This window comes from Sturnus vulgaris, chromosome 5, assembly GCF_052056855.1.
Source record: "Sturnus vulgaris isolate bStuVul1 chromosome 5, bStuVul1.hap1, whole genome shotgun sequence".
Classification (NCBI taxonomy): domain Eukaryota; kingdom Metazoa; phylum Chordata; class Aves; order Passeriformes; family Sturnidae; genus Sturnus; species Sturnus vulgaris.
In genome coordinates, this window is record NC_142247.1 from 41,047,556 (window position 1) to 41,065,446 (window position 17,891).

Here is a 17,891-nt window from a genome sequence, read left to right on the forward strand (position 1 = left end):
AATAGAGGTCAGCCAAGATAAATGAATATGTGTATCTTTTTTGATTTCTCACACTCATGTGATTTTAAAATATTATTATTCTTTAGAAATAAAATTTGCATGTAAATGGCATTATTGTGAATTTATGTCTATTTCCTCAGAATAAGGGATAAGTATTGACTGATGTGAATAGACAGAGCTTCTGAGTTTCAAAAAAAAAGGATTTTGTATGCTATCCAAACGTCTTTTGGATTTGTTGATGTGGATCTGTGATAAAATGTTTTCTTGTGCCAAAATCCATGTGGTTCAGCTGGGATACAGAAAGATTATGTGTTTTATACTTGAATAGAGGAAAAAAATTGATACATTGCTATATGGTATTTATTCCCAAGCATTTACTTTTAGGAGAAACACCATATAGTTATCTGAAGCTTTAGAAGTATCAAAAGGACTGGGGAGTCAGGAAAGTAACGTTTCTGTTCTTAGGCCTTAGGAATGAGAGTCCCTCAGACAGCCTATAGGACACTCTTGTTACAAAAATCACAAAAACTGAAAAATTGTGTCTTCGATAGGATCTGAGTTAGAAACGAGAATGAAGCAGAGACTGGAACTGAAGAGTGACTAGAAGACCCAGGCTTGAAGCTTTGTCTCTAATTGCTTCTATCAGATGGATTTGAGTCTGAGCACCCTGGGAATGTGACTTGTGTTATCAGAGGGAATTTGCAGAAGGTCTCTCCTTGGGGAAATCTCTTTGGTTTTCTTATAGCTTAATTTGTTCTTTGACTGTTCTGGCTCTTTCTCTTAGATACAACTGATATTTTTCCATGTAAATTAGATTATAATTAGGCTTTAATTTTATGGATGATAGTGTAAATGATAAAATTATAACAATAAATCTTAATATTTTTGGCTTCATTTATCAGACAGACCACAAATGTGCATTGAGCTTAGATGACCAGCCTAGCTGCCTTTTGAATTACCTGGTCACGGTCTAGGCTGCAGTGGTGTGGTACTTTTGTGTGTCCCAGGCATTCTGCATAAGGAGTTTTGAGCTTTTATATGTACAGAAGTGTATTCAAAATTTGCAGGCTTCTCATCACTGCATAAAACATCAGGGCTAGCTGGAAAGACCAGGTGATCTTTACACTGATGGCTACATCGCAGTGCGGTTACCTTGCATGTCCTTGTGAATGAATCACACAAGAATCACAAGAATCACAAGGTTGGAAGAGACCTCCAATATCATCGAGTCCAACCTGTTTCCTGACACCTCAAATAAACCATGGCACCGAGTGCCACATCCAGTCTTTTTTAAAACACATTCAGGAATGGTGACTCCACCACCTCCCTGGGCAGATCATTCCAGTACTTTATCACTCTTTCCATGAAAAACTTTTTCCTAATATCTAACCTATATTTCTCCTGATGCAGCTTAAGACTGTGACCTCTTGTTTTAGCAGTTGCTGCCTGGAGAAAGAGGCCAACCCCCATCTACAACGACCCTTCAGGAAGTTGTAGAGAGTGATAAGGTGGCCTCTGAGTCTCCTTTTCTCCAGGCTAAACAACCCCAGCTCCCTCAGTCATTCCTCACAGGGTTTGTGTTCCAAGCCCCTCTCCAGCCTTGTTGCCTCCTCTGGAAGTGCTCAAGCGTCTCAATGTCCTTCCTAAACTGAGGAGCCCAGAATTGGACACAGCACTCAAGGTGTGACCTCACCAGTGCCGAGTACAGGGGAAGAATGACCTCCCTGCTCCTGCTGGCCACATTATTCCTGATACAGGCCAGGGGCCATTGGCCCTCTTGGCCACCAGGGCACACTGCTGGCTCATGTTCAGCTGGCTGTCGACCAGTACCCCCAGGTCCCTTTCTGCCTGGGCACTGTCCAGCCACACCATCCCCAGCCTATAGCACTGCAGGGGGTTATTGTGGCCAAAATGCAGGACTCGGCACTTGGACTTATTAAACTTCATCCCGCTGGACTCTGCCCATTCCTCCAAACATTCCTGGTCTCTCTGAAGATCCATCCTGCCTTCCAACAGATCAGCACACTCTCCCAGGTTAGTGTCATCTGCAAATTTACTAATGGAAGACTCAATCCCCTCATCTATGTCATCAATAAAAAGATTGAACAGAACTGGCCCCAGCACAGAGCCCTGAGGGACACCACTGGTGACTGATCCCCAGCTGGATGCAGCACCATTCACCACCATTCTCTGAGCCCAGCCATCCAGCCAGTTCCTAACCCAGCAAAGAGAGCTCCTGTCCAAGCTGTGGGCTGCCAGATTTTCCAGGAGTGTGCTGTGGGAGTGTGATGGGTTGACTTGGGAAGAAGACACTCAGAGGGAAGTTCTCTCTAAGGGAGCTTCCTCTGTGGGGGTTGGGACACCTTCAACAGCCAATGGGAGAAAGTTAGTTCGCTCTGTGAGCACACATTTTGAAGGAGGTAATCTGGAACTGAGGCTCTTTGTCTTTCCGGTGGCTGAGCAGGTGACACCAACCCGAGCTTCCCCCACCCATGCAGGGAGAGGCTCAGGAGGTCGCTTGGGCCCCGTTTGCAAACGAGGAGACCTGATGGCCAGGAGGAGGAGAGGCTCCTTGATAAGACCTTCACAGCTTCATCCTGCATGGGTCTGCTGCTCTGGTGGGGGGTGCCCAGCTCCTGTTGCTGGCTCAGAGCAGTTTCAGAAGGGCCAGGCCTGCCCAGCCCCCACACGGCCTGGGGGAGGCAGCCGGGCCCTGTCTGGGAGCAGGGGTGGCCATGAGCAGTGTGGGGCTGCAGCCCCAGAGAGGCTGATTGACACCTCAGCTGCCCCCCAGCACGGCCTGAGCCTGGCCCAACTCTTGTAGTTGTGTTAAACTTTAACTCTTTAGTGCTCAGATAAGATTTGCAAAACCTCCGGCCTTCCTTTGAATATGAAAGGGAATAAGAAGATTTCTGAAGTCAGTGAAGCAAGAGCTAAGTTTTTTAGATGGAAGGAGAATGAGGAGATGCTGTCAAGATGGCTGAAAATCCTTTTGTAAGATTGTAGGGATGAACTGATGCACTGAATATTCCTATAAACCATGGAGAAAGACATGGGGGGTTGGAGATGTTCTATTTGATGGATGATTTGACCAAAAAGCACCTGTGTTGAGAATCGAGGAAAGAAGAGGATCTCAGTTTTCTGAGGATGAAGCCTTAACAGAGAGAAAAGAGGTGAAGAGAACCTTTGCTGTGGAGTGTTTCATTCTTAAAAGTAATACCCCATGAGACAGACATGGGCCACATCTACAGGTTTGGGAAGGCTGTGGAGTTGGGAGGAGTGTCACGATTGCAGGTTCCTTGGGCAGATGCAAATCGTGAAACCACGAGAGGACTGTTTTCTTCCTTCTTATGGAAAAAGTCCCTACAGCTTCAACAAGAGGAGGCTTCTCTCTCCGGAAGTGAACTGAAAAAGACTAAGTTGGGAACTGACAGAAGTAGTTGTTGTATATTTGTTTTGTTGTTATGAAGGTTGGGAGAGGGAAGGAAGGAGTGGTCTGAAAAAAAATCTTATTCTGAATTTGTTTTTTCCCTCCTTTGTTGTGTAGCTAATAAATTTCTTTTTTTTATACTCTCTTAAGTTTTAGGCCTGCCTTGCTTTTTTACTCCTGGTTCTGTCTCACAACAGAAAAATGAGTATATTTAAATTGGCAAATCAAAACGAAGACATTATTTGGTACGTTGGCCGGGAAACAAAACCAAGACAGGGAGACAGTGTTGAAGGCCTTGCTGAAATCCAAATAGACAACATCCACAGGCTTTCCTGCATCCACCAGGCAGTGGATGGTCATAAAAGGAGATCAAGTTGGTCAAACACGACTTACCCCTCCTAAACCCATGCTGGCTGGGTGTGATACCCCGGCCATCCTGTAGATGCTGCATGATGACACTCAGTATAAATTGCTCCATTATCTTGCCAGGTACTGAGGTCAGGCTGACCAGTCTATAATTACTAGGATCCTCCTTCCCACCCTTTTTGTAATGGGTGTCATATTGGCCAGCTTCCAGTCATCTGGAACCTCACCAGTGAGCCAAGACTGTTGCTAAATGATGGAGAGTGGCTTTTCAAGCTCATCTGCCAGCTCCCTCATCATCCTGGAGTGGATCCCATCTGGTCCCATAGATTTGTGAATATCCAAGCATCTCAGAAGTTCTCTGACTGCCTCCTCTTGGACAATCCTGTTCCCTGGCACCATCAAGCAACCCAAGAGGACAGTTTTCCTGGGGACAAGCTGTCTTCCACTAAAGACTGAGGCAAAGAAGGTCTTAAACACTTCTGCCTTCTCCTTATCTGCAGTCACTAAGCTCCCTCTCTCATCCAGTAAAGAACAACGGTTGGTCTTACCCTTCCTTTTGCCATTAATATATTTGTAAAAACATTTTTATTATCCTTTACAGAAGTAGCCATTTTAAGTTCAAACTGAACTTTGACCTCCCTATTTTTTTTCTACACGCTCTAGCAGCCCCCTTAAATACTTCCTGAGAGACCTGACCCGCCTTCCAAAGATGCATCCTCCTTTTATTCCTAAGGTCCTTCAAGACCTCCTTGCCTAGCCAAGCTGGACGTTTACCTCGTCAACTTGTCTTTCGGCACACAGGGACAGTCTGTTCCTGTGCCCTCAAGACGTCTGTTTTGAAGCACTCCCACCTTTCTTGGACTCCTTTGTTTTTAAGGGCTGCTTCCCAAGGAAGTCTCTGAATAAATCTCCTAAGTAGGCCAAAGTCTGCCCTCTGGAAGTCCAATGTAAGTGCCCCTCCTGATTTCACCAAATATTGAGAACTCTACAATTTCATGATCACTCTGCCCCAAATGGCCTCCAACCACCACATCTCCCACCCGCCCATCTCTATTTGAAAACAACAGGTCTAACATAGTCCCTCCCCTGGTGGGCCCACCCACCAGCAGTGACAAAAAGTTGTCCTCCATACACTCTAAAAATTTCCTGGACTGCCTCTTTTCTGCTATATTAAGTTCCCAACAGATGTCTGGTAAGTTGAAGTCACCTATAAGAACAAGGGCTGATGATCCTGAAACAGTATCTAGCTGCTCATAGAATAAGTTGTTCACCTCTTCTCCCTGGTTGGGTGGATAACAGACTCCCAGTAGGATGTCAGCCCTGTTGGCCTTCCACTTAATTCTTACCCATAAGCATTCAACTCCATCTTCATTAGTTTCAATACCCATGGCATCAAAAGCCTCCCTAATATAAAAGGCCACCCTCCACCTCTTCTCCCTTTCCTGTCTCGTCTGAAGAGCTTGTAGCCATCCAGTGCAGTGCTCCTGCTATGTGAGTCATACCACCATGTTTCTGTGATGGCGACTACATCATAGCTTTGCTGTTGCACCATGGCCTCCAGATCCTCTTGTTTGTTACCCATGCTGCATGCATTGGTATACATGCACCTCAGCTGGGCTACTGATTTCACCCCTAGCTCAGGCTTACCACCCTTGGGCCTGCTTCCAGAGAGTACAGCTGTATCCCCCTCCCCCATCAGACCTAGTTTAAAGCCCTCTCAACAAGTCTCCCAGTTCGTGAGCTAAAACCCTTCTGCCCTTAACAGAGAGATGTATCTCATCTGGTTCCAGTAGAGCAGGTGCCGTAAAAGTTGCCCCATGATCAAATAATCTGAAATTTTGCCGATGACACCGACCCTTGAGCCACTTGTTAATGACGTGGGTTCTCCTATTTCTTTGATCATTTTTCTCTGCCACCAAGGGGACTGAGCAGAACACTACCTGTGCCGCTGTCCTATCAACCACTTGACCCAGTGTCTTAACGTCCCTTTTAATCACCTTGACACTCCTCTTTTCAATCTCATCACTGCCAGGCTAGAGTATTAATAGTGGGTAATAATCAGAGGGCTGAATCAGCCTAAGAAGTCTCTCAGTGATATTTCATACACCAGGGAGGCAGCAGACCTCCCTGTGGGATGGGTCCAGTCGATATATGGGGCTCTCTGTTCCCCTCAGAAGGGAATCACCCACTATGATTGCCCTTCTTTTCTTCTTGATGTTAGAGGTGGTAATCCTTCTTTTAGATGAGTCATAATTGGGAGGCTCACTGGGCAGATAATTTTCTTCTAAATCATCTGGCTGGCTCTCTAGATCAAGGGCCTCATACCTATTCTGTAGTGGCACCTGGCTAGGGGATGTGGGGTGGGAGGAATTTTTATTGTTACCTCCCCGAGCAGGGATGCATTTCCACTCCCCTTCATCTACCAGGTGCCCTTCTATTGCTTAAGAGTGAGAGGCATTTGAGTTCTCTGACTCTTTGTGGGCCTCCCTTGAAGATGTAAGGGCTGAACCCCACCAGTCTATTTCCCTTTTACTATCCCTGATACTCCTTAATCTTTCAACTTCCTCCCTAAGCTCAGCCACCAGTGAAAGGAGGTCATTCACCTGTTCACACCATAGGCAGGCCTCCTCCACAACACCCCCTGAAACCACTGATAAGCTCAAACACTCCAGGTAGGAATGGGTCTGTACAGACACATCCTTTTTGGAGGACTCCACTCAGTCACAGACCCTTGTACCAACCACAGATTTCGACCTAGTTAAAACCATTACTAGAAGAAAGCCCAAAATCAAGCAGCCAACAGAAACACCTCAAACAACACACAGCACACCTAACTAGCAAGAAGACCTGCAACCCTGCCTGCTTGCCCTGCCTGTGCGAACTGCTGTGCAAACTGCTGTGTCCACATCCCTGTTTGCCTGCTCCCCAGAGGCCTCTTATAATGAGTCACTCAGGAACAAAGGAAGCTCCACCTCCTCTTCCTGGGTGGCTCACAATGCCATGACATGAGCATGAAAGTGCTGATTCTTTGGAAGTTAAGTCAGAGGAAAGGTGATGCTATCTTGTACTTGTGCACATACTCTGGAAATGTATTGAGTTGATATATACATGAAATTAATGGTCGGCAGTATCCTAGCCATGTACATAAATATGACAGGACAATGGTTGCGCAAGTTGCTTCAAAATGTTACTGAAGGCTGCTGAGTTACTGAGGCTCTTTTGAGTTTGCTGACATTGTTCTTGTTTGCCTTTGTCCTTTTTGACAAGAAATTTCCAAGAATTTCTTGAATGAAGGAGTGATATGGCAAAGAAATTTTCATTTCAACCATTATTTGCAAACATTGGGAAAAAGTAATTTATGAGGTCTGTCCCGTTTCTGGGGAGGGCTTAGGCCTAATTCATTAAGTTTTATGAAGTTTTATTACTCATTGTCTAGGGAAAGAAGATAATTTGAGAAGATAAAATGACCTTGCATCAGAATCCTATTTCTAGTTTGCCAGCAGTGTAGAAGTTTCCCCAGGAATATAAATTTTAATCAGGTTTTGGTACCTTCAGATAGTCACATTTCTTACTAGAAAATCCTACCTTTCTACCCCAGCACAGGTCATCTCATTTCCACAGCAGTTCATAATAGTTAGGTCCTGTGTAGCAGTCAACAGTGGTCTCACTACTCTGGAAACAGCGGAATAGTATTTTCTGTGTAAGGATGTTGCACAGCCCTGACTGTCATTAACCAATTAGCCTTCACATTTTGTAGTGGGCTGATGCTTGCAAATCTTGTCCCAAACACCTGAATTTGTATAAATTTAGCATAATCAAATCCTGTGGTTACGTTTTTTCATACCCTAAGGTCTCATCTAGACCAGGAGGAATTTGCTGTTTTGCCTGTAGCAGAGAGAAACCTTGGCACAGTCTTTTAGTTCTGCCAAGCTATGCTGCATTTACAATGTAATTTTCTCTGGTTGATTATTTGTCTGTTCATAGCAAATTATTTATAGAGTTAGTTCTCTTTCCTTGAAAGAACTGCAGCTGACTGTGCTAGTCAAATCTTCCTGTATTTGGTCTTAATGGTTGTATAACAGCCATAGCAGATAAGTGACAAAACATTGAAAATTGGCCTTGTTTCTTTTTAGGCATCAGAGACATGTTTATTGACATCTGCATTAATAACAGTGCTGTGCCAGAAATCCTTTAAAACAGTTGCATGCCACAGAAAATGCTGAAATTCAAAATTAAAGGCACCCCTCCTATTTTAGCTGTATTTTACAAAGTTAATAAAACAAGATAAGAAAAAATAATTTTGAATTACTTTTAAAATATTGTTGTTTCTTTGCTGTGTTTGGATTCCATTGGGTGGGACAGTTATGGAAGAGTTCAAACCATTTCTAATTTCTGGCAAAGATTAAATATTTCTTATTTCTCCTCTCAGCTGTATATTGCCTCTTGTATGGATACCAAAATACACTCATCAATGTCATCAAGTGGCTTGATGTACTGCACAAATAATTCATTCCTCCATATTTTACACCCGTGTTTTTATGCTGCCTTTTCTCTCACCTTTGCTGTATTTTCCTGTTTTTCTCTAGGTCAATGGGAAGGACCTCTCCAAGGCCACTCATGAAGAAGCAGTGGAAGCTTTCCGCAATGCCAAGGAACCCATTGTAGTTCAGGTCTTACGACGAGCCCCAGCTACCAAAGCTCACAGCAGCTCTCAGGATGTTCAGCTTATGGATGCCAGCACTCAGACTGACATCACCTTTGAACATATTATGGCTCTGGCCAAGCTAAGGCCGTCCACACCACCAGTTCCTGATATCTGCCCTTTTCTACTTTCAGATAGGTATGGTTTATCTTTTTCTGCTGTTTACCTGTGGGATTGAGGCATTGCAGTGCTGATCTTCTAGCCTTCTCCTGAAAAAGTCTCAGGAACACTTCAAATAAATAATAAATGTTGTTGATAACCACTATGCCATTCAGGCTTCAGTGGCAGCTTTCCTAAACTCTGCTTGTAGATTAGGGCTACAGGAAGGAATATCAGACATGTTTACTTTGTGTTTATGTGTCCGTTTTTGCCCTAGTCAAGAAGAAAAACACTTCTGTGACCCAAAGTACCAAAAAGGCTTCTTCAGACCTAAAAAAAGCTTCTCTTGTTTTCAGGTCTTCCAAATTTTTTACAAAAAAATAATCAAGGAAACAAGTGATTTAATATAAAGGTCCCCTTATCAAAAGCAAAACAATTCCAAAAATATTGAAATCAAAAATACCATTTCATCAGTCACATGGCAAAATTTATGAATTAAATTATCTCTCTTTGGAACTGAATTGGATGCAAACACCAGCAGGTGGTGCTTATACATAAGTAGGGTACAGGTTTCTTCTTTTTTTGACTCTGCTTCATATATAATATCATGTAGTGGGTGACCCCAGGTGACCCTACAGACCCTCTGTAGCCTGCAAAACTACAGTAGTCCTAGAGCTTTTCCGCTGATCTTCTGGCATGTTGTGTGTCTCTGCAGAATTGATGCTAATGCACTCTTGACTTTGATGGAGGTACATTTTTAGAAGTTCTAGGTTAGATGGATTGGGCTTACTGCTGACTGCTGCACAGCAAGGAACGGGATACATGTATTTCTGAGTTTTTACTGGGTATTTCTAAACTGTGGGCTACTGTGATTGAAGTTCCTGTGCCCTCAGCATGGGGAAGAGTTTTCAGCCTCTGGTAAGATAGATCCACACTGGGTACTGCATGACTGGGATCCAGCCTTGGGTCTAAAGATGTTGTAAAGACTTAATTCTTTGTGTTCCAAGCCCGTTTGTTTGACTGACATTTCTAACTGTGCAGTTGCTCAAGTGCAGTTCACTATGTTCTTACCACTTTAACACAAGAGGATTATGCAAGTTATTTTATGCAAAGTCTTGAAGAGTTTGTGAGCCTGATATGGCCTGTAGATTGTTCAAGACTGTGACCAGATAATTAGTGAGTTGCCATGACACAGCATCTGAATCTCGAGTTACATGTCTTTGTGAGTGTAAAGAATCCAAAAATGTCACAGTGAAGCAATTTGGCCCAAAGCAAACCCTTTTAAGAAATCACCCTGTGTGAATCTGCCTAAAGATGAATGCAGCAAAATGAACTCAGCCGAAGCATGAGCTTTTGCAAAGAAAACAGCCTGTGCTGCTTTTTGGTACTGTTCCTTTCAGGCTGTCAGACCATTCAGAGCAGCACTCCTGAGATGAGAAAACTATGAAGTGAGGCTGGGTTGGCAGTGGGGTGGGAGAAGTGACAGGGTGGGGGGGTGAGGTGGGCTTATCACCCTTTAATTTAAAAATCCCATAATGTCTTATCTACTGTTATTGTACTGCTTTGTTCCATATAGCTGCCATTCTCTTCATCCAGTGGAGCATGAATTCTATGAAGGTAATGAGTATCTTTCCAGCCTGCCTGCTGATGCAGATAGAGCAGAGGACTTTGAGTATGAGGTAAGATCATGGGCACACTTCGCCCTCTCTTTCTGTTATTACAGATATGGCATTTACACAGCTGATAGCAGGCTCCTCTGAGAAAAAGAAGACTGGGAATGCTTTTTAAAAATCATCACAGAAGGCAGTTTTGTGTTATACTTGTGTGATGTCACAGGATTTAATGGGGTTAGGCTAAAGATGTGAAATTTGAAAGCAAAATTCTGCAGTGGGTAACTACATACAAGTCTAGGAGGCTTGTTATGCATGTTCTGACTTTGTGCAGTGGAGACTGCAACCCAAATGCTTCTCTTAGTAGATTTAGCACTTTAAAGCAGACTTTTCCACAATTACAAACAATTACTGAAAGCTTAATTGCTTTCCCCCTCCTGCCTCTAATTTTAAGAATCAATTGTCCTTGTATTTCATGCCTTAGAAATAAGTCTTCTAGATTTTCGGGTATGTGCTTGAGTGTTAGTAAGATCACGCTTCAAATTGGAAAATGAATATAGTTTTTATTGCTTGCTCTTCCATATTTGACATTGTAAGTATTGCAATTATAAGAGACTGTGCTCTGTACCACAAATCTCCCTTTGCTGCTAATGTATTGTACTGTCTGGTGACAAGGGTGGATGTGTTTCTGAGTCACTGGAAAATCATTATGTGAAGCTTCCCAAAATGATAACATGTGATTAGTGATGTTGCTCTTCATTAGATTTTCATTTCAATATCTAAATAGTCTACTTGTCAGTCAGTCATTAGCTTTTCATGTTTTCCACTGTCATCTGGTAACAAAATATTTATAGGGAGAGGCATAAGAAGCAGATGGTTCTTTTTATTATTAAACAGTGCTGAGTCTTTTCGTAAGTTCAAGTTACTGTATTTTAAATAAGAATTATTATAAATAATTAAAAATCTTTAGTACAAGATTAAAAACATCCTATCCTCCTGTTTGTTCTACCTTAAGAAATCTTTTTAAAGGTTTCATATAACTGGATGGCATTTGGAAGTTAAATGACAGGTGAAAGCTTTGGCAAATATGCAGTGAGTTCACTTTTATTGTGTCTTTAGCATCTAAGACACTCAACTGCAAGTTCAGCCCATTACTCTTCTAGCAGAGAGGGGAATCTGAAAAATCAAATAACGTCTACTTAGTGAATCTCATCAGAACAAGCAAACTTTTATTTGAACTCCTCAAAAAATCATTGCTAGGGATAAGTGAAATGATTATTTCTTCCCAGTTGGATTTTGGTGTGGTATCTCACAGCATAAGAGTCTTAGACCTTAAGTTTTATTTTACTCCCCCTGTGTAATATAATATTAAATTTCTCTGTCAAGTGTGTTTGTTCATGATACTTACTCCTGAAATGAAATAGAAACTATTTTTTTCTGGTAATAGTTAAAATAATTAATGTAAGCATCTAGAAAGATTTTTTTTTTAAATGGTAAAATATAAATAATTTTCACCATTTAATAAGAACATCAGTGACAATTTTAAAGGGTCTCCCTAGTGGAATCAAGTCCTCTTTGTGGCTATTATTTATCCCTAATAATGACTGGCATAAATGCTGTGACAACAGTAAGTGTTTGGGCAGCTTCTCAGCTGCCTGTATTCTCTGGTAGTCACAACATCATAGTCATTAATTCGCTGTCAGCTGTGATTCAGTTGCCCAAGGCATATTCACTGAGTGACTGAAATCAAGTGTTTCATGTGAAATTTAAATGGGGAAGAAACTGTCTAGACTCCTTTGAGAAGAGTGTTTTCTACTAAATATATGTTTTTAGGAGGAACAAGAACATCTCATAGCCTTTAATTAGCAGAGCTCTAAACATGAAAGACATTTCCAAAATTTAATCCCATATGGCAATATTATGGTTTAGGTTACTCACTGGTTGTATTATCTGCTATTTCAGGTCCTTGTAAGACATTATTAAGCTTTCTTGCCATACCCTGTGATCTAGAAAAACTGGGAGCATTTTCCTCAGAGTTATATATCTCCATCCCAAAAAAGAGTCTCAGAGTCAAAAGGGACTCCCCAGCTCCAGGGGGTGGAGTAGAGGCTATTCTCTAATGTTGTCATGGTGTCTACAACAGTATTACCTTAGGTGTACTCTGCTGTGGCCACTCAGTTCCTCAGCAGAGGGACTTGCCCTGATGTATTCTGGCCTCTCAATTATGCCAGTATTACTTACTGTGAAATAGATGTGGGAACTAATCCAATTTTTAAAAAATATATAATTTTAGAAGTGTTGCTGCCTGATCAAATTTCCTCTGCTGTGGCAGCAGCAACAGTGAAGGAAAAAAAAATGCTCAAATATTTGGGAAGACAAAAATTGACAAAATATGAACAAAAATTAACACTGTCTATCTGATGCCAAAAGAATTTTTGCTTTTATATATTCTTCATATATTTGTAGCTCTAAGGACTATAGTTATATAGCTCCTAGCTAACTCTAGCATTTTTCCTACCCTGATAGAGAGAAAGACAAAACAAATTCCAAAGACCCTAACCTAGTCTTACTTCTTCTGGGACCAAGGATGAGCTACTCTCCCAAGACAGTTTCCTATAAACAACTAGAAGAAGGGGGCTCCAGAAGAGGTTGAACCAAGTGGGTGAATTATCTCATCACCTGTGCTTCTAACTGGGGATTCTTAGCAATATGCTAAATTTCTAAACTTAGAAAACTGTATTCACCCTATGTGATGTGGGCATTTTTCCTCACTTTCCTCTGGGGACCTCCAATTAAAGACCAGCTTTTATATTACTTCCTCTATTAATATTGTCTCAAAAGTGTGATGTTTGCTCCTAGATTTTTAACTCATCATAGCCATCATCTAAGGGTGAAAGCAGCATGGGAAAGGGTGCAGAAGCCCTTCTCATGCCACTCCTCAGTCTGCAGGCTGGGTAGAAGAATCACAGAGTGTTCTCTATCTCACCCTGATTGATATTTCCTGTGTTTAGGAGAAAGAGGTTTATCATTAATACTGTGCTATATTTAGAAGGAGGATTTTATCAGTGGTCTTTGATTTTATCATTGTTTTTTGATTTGTAACAACTTTCTGGTTGAACTTTAGCTAATCACACACAGCAAAAAACTTGTCTGGTGTCAAGGGCACAGTTCCATTTCCAAAATGCACATTAGCTTTCCCATTGTACAAAAAGATGGAGATAAGTAGCTCACAGGTCTCCATAGCAAACACAAAATTTTTAAAATGGATTAAAAACCAAACCTGGAAATTTTAGAAAGGAATTGAAACAAGATATGAGCAGAAAAAGAACTAGAAAAACACCTCATTATTTCCAAGAAATGGCTTGTAAATGAAGAGTGCATCGGTTCTGAGACACAAACACAAAATATGCAGCCAAATTAGGAAGTTAGAAAGTAAGATGACTAGCAAATGGGGTGCTGGAAACAAAAATGTTTTCCAAGAAAGGGTATATCCTGAAAAATTCTGATCACTTTGATTCTTGCTTACAAATATATGCTAGTATTTAAGTACCTGAGTTACCACCATAAGAGACCAAAGGAGGATCATATATGACAGCCAGCACTGAGGATATGGACTTACACTTGCAGTGGTAGGATTAGACACTCATAAGATCCTTCTACTCCAGTTGTAAGCTAGAGAAGCCCAGTGGGCTGTGATCAAATTGTCACAATGCAATGAACTCAAGTATAAGCCAATTGTCTTGGAAGGATGCACTCCCAGGGAGGCTCACTAGGCTCCATACAGTACCATACTTTAAACAAATGGCTGGGAAGATGATGAAGCTGGGGGATTTTAATTTGCTAACTTGGGCATCCTTATGATTCTACTGTAAAAATTATCCTAAAAGAAATCTGAATTGCTGATAGATATTAAGATGAAGGCAGAGCCAGCATCAGTCAGTGCTGGCAGAAAGGCATCAAAAGATTTGCAATTCTTGCATAGCCAAATACTCATGGGGACTTTTAAGAAGCAGGAATGGACTGATCTGTAAGTGCTCCATTGGACTTGCAGTCAATATCACTGAAAGAGAGCCAGAGATATTCAGGACAAACCCACCCAGCCTGACCATGAGTGGCTTTCTGCGGCTGGAATTATATCAAGTGAGTTTAGATTATATGTCACACTTGTTGGTACCAATGAGGTGAAATGACTAAAAGCATCACAGTCCCCAGTAAATCTGTGTTAAACATTGCTCTAAAATTTGGCCTTGTAAGAAGAATAGAGGATTCTTGTGCTAGGGAGGAGTAAATAAGCTAATGGTGCACACTTACTTAAAAACATTTCTGAACCTACTATGCATAAGAGAGAAACTTTGTGTACTTGGTTTGGGACATTAATAGTAATACAGAAATTAAGGGGACAGAGTCATTTAAATGGTGGGACAGTTAAAAATGGGTAGAAAAAAAGATAACCAACAAAGACTGTTGTAAAGACAGAGCTGGTCAAAAGAAAGTATCACTGAAGTCTGGTCCAACATATTCAGTCTAATGAGACAAGAAAATAAGATGTTACAAGCGGGCACAACCTGGTATTGTTTAATTAACAGGTCTTTATCCAAGGGCAGAGACCTTCATACCATGTATGTACTGGAGTAGCTTTTGAGTAAAAGCAGAATGGGAGGTGATTGCTTTCTTCTTTTAAAACTTCATCTATCTCAGACAGGAAAAGATTCTCATTTCCAGCTGAATGCTTCTTCTAAACAGCAAAAGCAGACATCCTTGGAAAGGAATAGCAGTGGGTTGCATTATCTGTTGTTGTATGTATGAGGAAGACTAGACTTAAATTTGCTGTCAACATTGAGAGGTTGTTTTTTGGAGGAAGGTTGGATGTTAATCAATGTGGATGCACAAAGGAAACCAGAATAATTGCCTAAAAGACTTCCCAGCTCTGATTACTCTCATTTTTAGGCACAAGTGATTGTTTCAGCTTTCAGGAGCCTGAGAAATTATATCAACAGTCCATCATATCAGGAGGGAAACATTTCAGAGTGAAAAAGGCAGAATGACAGCCATTGTGTTAGCCCACCTGTATCTGATGACTTTAGTTCTAATGCACACCAATGCTAGTCCTGATAGATTGGGACAGTTTTAAGACCAGTACCTCTGAAAAGTTGCTTAGGATAGAGTTGACCCTTTATGAAATTATGAGATATTCTGATGCTCTTCACTTAAAACCATTGAGCAGCTTTATGTTACTTTTCTGCTCAGAAAGTTTGTGCATGTCAGTAAATGTACAGACAGCCACATTAATCATGTGTTGGTAATATCTTTTTGTGGTCATGTTTTATGGAGCCTTTTGTGTCCAGGCAATGAAAGGAAGGAGGAAAGACCAGCCACGAGAGACATGATATTTTGAGAAAAAGCCATGTGAGATTTTTCCCACTTGGAGCATGAGCTAGAAACTACACACATGCTATATGGATTCTTCCTGTGCTATAGAAAATAGGACTTCTGGAAATTAGAATATTCATATGCAAGTTGCTTTACTGCATCATCCTCATCCTCCTCCTAAGCATAGTGCTCTGATGCTTGGTTAATACTTCAGGGCAAAAATTATTACTCTTAAGATCATGTTCTGATTTGTAGACCCAAAGGACAGATTTTTCCATCAGAATAAGGAAATAAATGTGTGTGTATGCATGTTGAATGCAAATACTAATTTATGGTTTTGCACAGTCATTCATTTAAATGTTTCGTTAAGTATTTGCACTCATAAGTCTGTTAACTGTAAATTTAGATTAGTCTGTCAAGTTTACTGTAGGCCTGATCCAAACCTGCTGAAATTCCTAAGGTTTCCTATTGACCTCAGCATTTCTGGATCAGATGCTGTCAGCTGTTTTCACAAACAACTAAAAATTGGCCTTGAAGAGAGATAAGCTAGAAACCTTTTGGAATTGGCCTTGAGCAAGTCTTTGTGTAGACATCTTTTCGGTGGACACTTAAAAGTTGCATAGGGGAATTTTTTACCACGCTCTTCTTGTTTCTTCTACTGTATTTGCATACTGCAGTAGATATACTGCAACTGTAACCCACTGGTTCCCTGTTCCAGTAATACTCATCCCATTGTGATGAGGGAAGGTATTTCAGGAGCAAATTCAAATTTACCAGTTCTGTGACATTACACTTCTGAAGTGATAGATTTTTATTGGCATTTTTTCCTAAGAAATAAAGAAGGAGTAATTTCAGATTAGAAGTCTGGGTGAGGCTGTTTATCTGAATAAAGTTACTTGAACACCTGTAAGTATTTATGGGTTGAGGCTCTCATGGGCCACTGAAGAGTGGTCTCAGTGACATTCTGAACAGCCCACCATTGCTGTAATAGTCCAGGAGAGGCCTGCCTGGTGAATTCTTATTTAAGACCTTTTCAACACATAGATTACTTGACCAATTAAACAAACAGGTCTGTCTATCTTGTAAACACATATTTAGGGCCTTTTTAACACAAGGATTACTCAGCTGATGGCCTGTAACAGCTCCCTCCAGAGCTCTCATAGTCTGCAAACACCTCTGTGTGAGCATTACAGGAGCTTGCTGCAACACAACTGGAACTCCTCCTCGAACTGAACAAACAATTTTTATGGAAACATTCTGTGCACACACTGCCAGCACTGCTGATTGCTGCTGTCAGGCACTTTTGTTTTGTTACTTGATGAGTGTTTCTGCACAATGAAGCTAGCTATCAGGTTGTGCTTGATTTTTTTTACTTGTTTGTATTTCCTGCTGTGATTGGAGTCTTTATATTTTACCCTGAACTTCTTAAAATTTGAGATAAATCACAAAATGAATCTCTAGGAAATAAAAGGCAGTTTTTGAATTGAGCAACCACCAGATGTAATTTAAAAGAGAAGGCTTCAAGAAATATGGATCCTTATAGAGATGTGGGGGTTGTAGTTTAGAAGAGCTGAAATGGTGGACAAGGTTGTATCTTTCTATTGTCATCAGACCTGAGTGGTATGGTAGGAGAAATAGGAACAAACTTGCTGTGTTGTAGATTTTCAATGGAAAAAGCAGATGCTTCTCATCACATGCTTTACCTTATGGTGCTGCTGCTGTGGTGAAGGGACTGAACTGACAGCTCAAAGTGGGCTTCAATAATTTGGGACTTCATTGTAGAATCATGGAATATTTTGGATTGGAAGCAACCTTAAAGATAATCTAGTTCCAACCCTGCCATTGGCAGGGACACCTCACACTTGATCAGGTTGTTCAAAGCCTCATCCAGCATGGCCTTGAACACTGCCAGGGATGGAGCATCCTCAGTTTCTCTGGGTGCCTCACCACCCTCATAGTAAAGAACTTGTTCCTAATATCTAATTTAAATGTGCCCTCTTTTGTTTTAAAAACCCTTACTCACCCCTTGTCCTATCATGACATGCTCATGTATGAAGTCCCTCTCCACCTCTCTTGTAGCCCCTCTTAGGTGCTGGAAGGCTGCTCTAAGTTATTCCAGAAGCTTTCTCTTTTCCAGACTGAACAACCCCAACTGTCTCAGTCTGTTTTCATACGAGAGAGATTTGGTACACTATGTTTATTTTCTGACCATTGATTCAGACCTAGCAGTTATGGCTGAATCATGGTTGCCCCGTGGTATAGAAACATTTACTGACACCATTATTCTGATTTCTTGGTGGGAATTCTTAACATT

The 17,891-nt window shown here is 41.3% G+C and overlaps 1 protein-coding gene across 2 annotated transcripts in view; it reads left to right on the top strand.

The window, feature by feature from the left end:
* PDZRN4 (PDZ domain containing ring finger 4) overlaps nt 1–17,891 on the top strand; it is a 240,802-nt gene that overhangs the window by 191,909 nt on the left and 31,002 nt on the right. For both annotated transcript variants that reach the window (XM_014871145.2, XM_088165542.1), the window contains 2 exons: nt 8,383–8,636; nt 10,174–10,276. In XM_014871145.2, coding sequence (XP_014726631.2) covers nt 8,383–8,636; nt 10,174–10,276 — 357 coding nt within the window. The remainder of the gene's footprint in view (nt 1–8,382; nt 8,637–10,173; nt 10,277–17,891) is intronic.